The sequence below is a fragment of the Coffea arabica genome, chromosome 5e (genome assembly GCF_036785885.1).
Source record: "Coffea arabica cultivar ET-39 chromosome 5e, Coffea Arabica ET-39 HiFi, whole genome shotgun sequence".
In the NCBI taxonomy this organism is placed as follows: domain Eukaryota; kingdom Viridiplantae; phylum Streptophyta; class Magnoliopsida; order Gentianales; family Rubiaceae; genus Coffea; species Coffea arabica.
Window position 1 is genome coordinate 32,463,121 of NC_092318.1, and position 3,296 is coordinate 32,466,416.

The 3,296-nt window shown below is 38.8% G+C and overlaps 1 protein-coding gene across 1 annotated transcript; it reads left to right on the forward strand.

Annotated features, from left to right (window-relative positions):
• Window positions 1-283: 283 nt before the first annotated feature.
• LOC113743955 (BTB/POZ domain-containing protein At5g48130-like) lies at window positions 284-2,960 on the forward strand. The gene is made up of 4 exons (XM_027272005.2): window positions 284-381; window positions 460-529; window positions 736-1,878; window positions 2,030-2,960. The coding sequence occupies exons 1-4, from the start codon at window positions 284-286 to the stop codon at window positions 2,783-2,785; spliced, it is 2,067 nt and encodes a 688-aa protein (XP_027127806.2). The 3' UTR covers window positions 2,786-2,960.
• Window positions 2,961-3,296: the final 336 nt, after the last annotated feature.

The following is a 3,296-nucleotide window of genomic DNA, read 5'->3' on the forward strand; positions in this document are numbered from 1 at the left end:
AGGTATACTAAGATATAATAACATAACATCAGTTAGTGTGTAAAAGTGACTAAGCCACCTCTTTCTTCGGATTCATTCTCATTCTCTTCACAGATTTTCTGGATTCTAGAAGTTGTAACAATTTATTATTCTACGGATTCTAGAGATCGGGTTCAAGCCATTTTTCCATGGAGATATAGAAGCATAGAGATGTATCATAATTCTTCCACGTAATGAGTATAGTCTCCACTTCCAATTTGTCTACTAGCTAATTTTTTCGATTCTGTTTACATGAGCAGAACTGATGGAAAACATTGCAAGTCCAAAAGGTAGTTTAGTCCTTTCCAGTCCTCTGTCATCTCCAAATGTCAGTGCTTTGCTGAAGATCAAAATTATGTCATGGTAAGATATAATCAGTAGATAAGCTGATTGTTTTCATCTATAAAGAGTCTCAACTGATTTTTTTGTTTGTCATCTTAGGAGCCAAGAGACTGGTTTACCTCTTTCTGTTCGTGTTCGTGTTGCTAACAGAACCTTTAACCTGCACAAGGTAAGCAGAAAAAAACTCCGGTTCCATGAGGAAACAATCAGTGAACCCCAGAAAAAATTTCATTGAATTCTTAGTAGGATACTCCATTTTTTATTCTCGTGGTGATTTGATGACTTTTCTATCTAGTGTATATGTTTACAATATGTTTACAATATGTAGCCATCGGAATTTGGAACTCATTTCTTGTATTCCCTTTGGCATGGCAGCGTCCTCTTTTCTCAAAGAGTGGATACTTCAAGGGAAGATTGAATGAATCAAATGAGATTGAGCTGCCACAAAATTTTCCCGGTGGAGCAGATACCTTCGAGATGATAGCCCTCTTCATCTATGGATCCTCTACTATGGTTGACCCTTTCAATGTGGCAGGCCTGCGTTGTGCAGCTGAGTTTCTTGAAATGACTGAGGAGTACAGTTCTGGCAACCTTTGTGAGCGTTTTGACATATACTTGAACCAGGTTGTCTTGCAAAGCTGGGATGATACTTTAATTGTTCTCCAGAAGTGCCAAAAGTTGTTACCTTGGGCTGAAGAGTTGCTGATTGTGAGCCGTTGCATCGAGTCTCTTGCATTCATGGCTTGCATGGAGATTCTTGACCCTGAGAGGAAGCGAGAGAAACCAATTGTGACATTGGAGGCTTTGGCTAGTCAACCATGGAGCTGTGAAACTGTTAAGGAGATAGTAAGGCAAGATTTGTGGATTAATGACCTTATTGCGCTGCCATTTTCTTTCTTCAAGAGGATAATAGGATCATTGAGAAGGCAAGGAATGAAAGAAAAATATGTCTGCCCTATAATACTTTTCTATGCTAACAAATGGATCCTCTGTGCAAAGATGAAGAGGCATGAAAGTCATGATGATGATGTAGATGATGATTTCAAGAGCAAACTCTCACATATCCTACAAGGAATTGTTGACATGCTACCAATCGAAGAGAAGGCTAGTAAAGGAATTCCTGTTGGATTTTACTTCTCTTTGCTATCGCAAGCTCTCCAACTTGAATTGAGGGATGACAGTAGGGAAAAACTGCAGCAGCAAATTGTATGTATGTTACACTTTGCTCAGGTGGAGTATTTTCTCCGACCCAAGAGTAAGACAGATTCCATTTCTTGCTCCAAAGAGTTGGCTGTTATGGAACAGATATTTTCAACATATGTTTCATCTTACATGGGGCCATGCCATACTCCTTCAAGCAATGTCATTGTTGCAGAATTATGGGATATGTATCTGTCACAGGTAGCTACTGATTTACGACTGGATTCCAAAAGATTCATGGATCTCATTGAAACCTTGCCGATGTACAGCAGGCAAAACCATGATCATCTGTACAGAGCTCTGAAAACCTTCCTCGAGGTGAGCACTAAATTATTTATTCCAAGTCTCGTACTTTGATGCTAAAGAGACTGCAACCGCAACTAATAATTAGATCACTTGAATGGTAAACACTATGAAATTCTTCAACTATGAGATCACATTTGTCCTAATTGTGTGTTTGTCTTTGCAGGCACATCCAGATTTATCACAAGAAGAGAGAGGTTTTGTCTGCAAATACCTGAATTGCCAGAAACTGTCACAGGAAATGTGCATTGAAGCAGTTCAAAATGAACTGATGCCACTGCGACTTATTGTTCAGGCACTATTTGTTCAGCAACTAAATACACAGCAAGCTTTTAAAGAATGTTCAGATTCATTCAGGTACACCCATTGTAATGAATTATCAGGAAGCATCTCAAGCTCGAGGTATGCTAATTCCAAAAGCCAGAACTTAGGAGAAAGCCCAGACATGGATGGACGTGAGGGAGGCTGCAAACTGAGCTTCTTATTGCAGAAAGACAAAGCAATGCAAAGGCCAGACATAGAGAATGAAATCTCATGGAAGGATTATGAATCTACAAGCTTCAGAATCCAAAATCTTGAGCAAGAACTAATCTCTTTGAAGAGAGCGCTTAAAGTGCAAAATATTTCAAAGAAAAGGGAACCACCTCAAGCGCACACAGAACCACTTTCAGGACGGCTCCGGACTGCAAGACCATATGGATTCGAGGGAAGATCAATGAGCAAGAAGAAAAATGCCGTTGGGCAGGTGACTGCTTGCATTGGAAATGTGAATCTTGCATCCCAGAGAAAATATGCTAGTAAGTTGCTTAAAATTTTCCACAGGATTAGTATGTTTGGAAGGGGAAAAGCAAAACGAAAGCCTAGTACGACTAAAGGCAAATCTAGTGTAGTTACCAGCACTGTAGTATGTACTATCAATTAAAAATGTGAAAAATCATCCAAAAGGGATTTCTCATACATAATAGGGTGCGCATGATGTCTATCAAAATGGATGTTTTGGACTAAGCATATCAAGAACTGAGTCAAGTCAGTATACAGATACGGCCAACTACTTCCTGCAGGCATTTGCACTGATAAAATATTTGATGCGGCTGATAGTGTACCTACAAAATGCAATAGGAAATTGAGAAGCCAACAATTTGATCAGAGCTTTCAGAGACTTAACTCAAACACAAGGCAATAGGAAATTGAAGGGCTATTATTGAAAGGCCTTTAATTACCTGCAGACGCTTGTTGTACTTGTGATAATATCTTGTTTCGAACTTTATGAAAGAAAAAAAGAAAAAGAACTTGAGACCATTGAAGAAAGAAGATAAACTTCCTTACATTAAAGTGTAGGCTAGAAATGATTTACATGATTCTTTTTATGCATTTGCCTCTAATTCTGAGTTCTGTCCCTTATCTTATTTATTTAGACCTTTCACAAGCAAAGA

Excerpts from the sequence above, each read along its gene's own strand:
- LOC113743955 (XM_027272005.2), top strand. The coding sequence starts at position 284 with ATGGAAAACATTGCAAGTCCAAAAGGTAGTTTAGTCCTTTCCAGTCCT. Across the intron at positions 382-459 it reads AAGATCAAAATTATGTCATG|GAGCCAAGAGACTGGTTTAC; the intron begins GTAAGATATAAT and ends TTGTCATCTTAG. Across the intron at positions 530-735 it reads GAACCTTTAACCTGCACAAG|CGTCCTCTTTTCTCAAAGAG; the intron begins GTAAGCAGAAAA and ends TTGGCATGGCAG.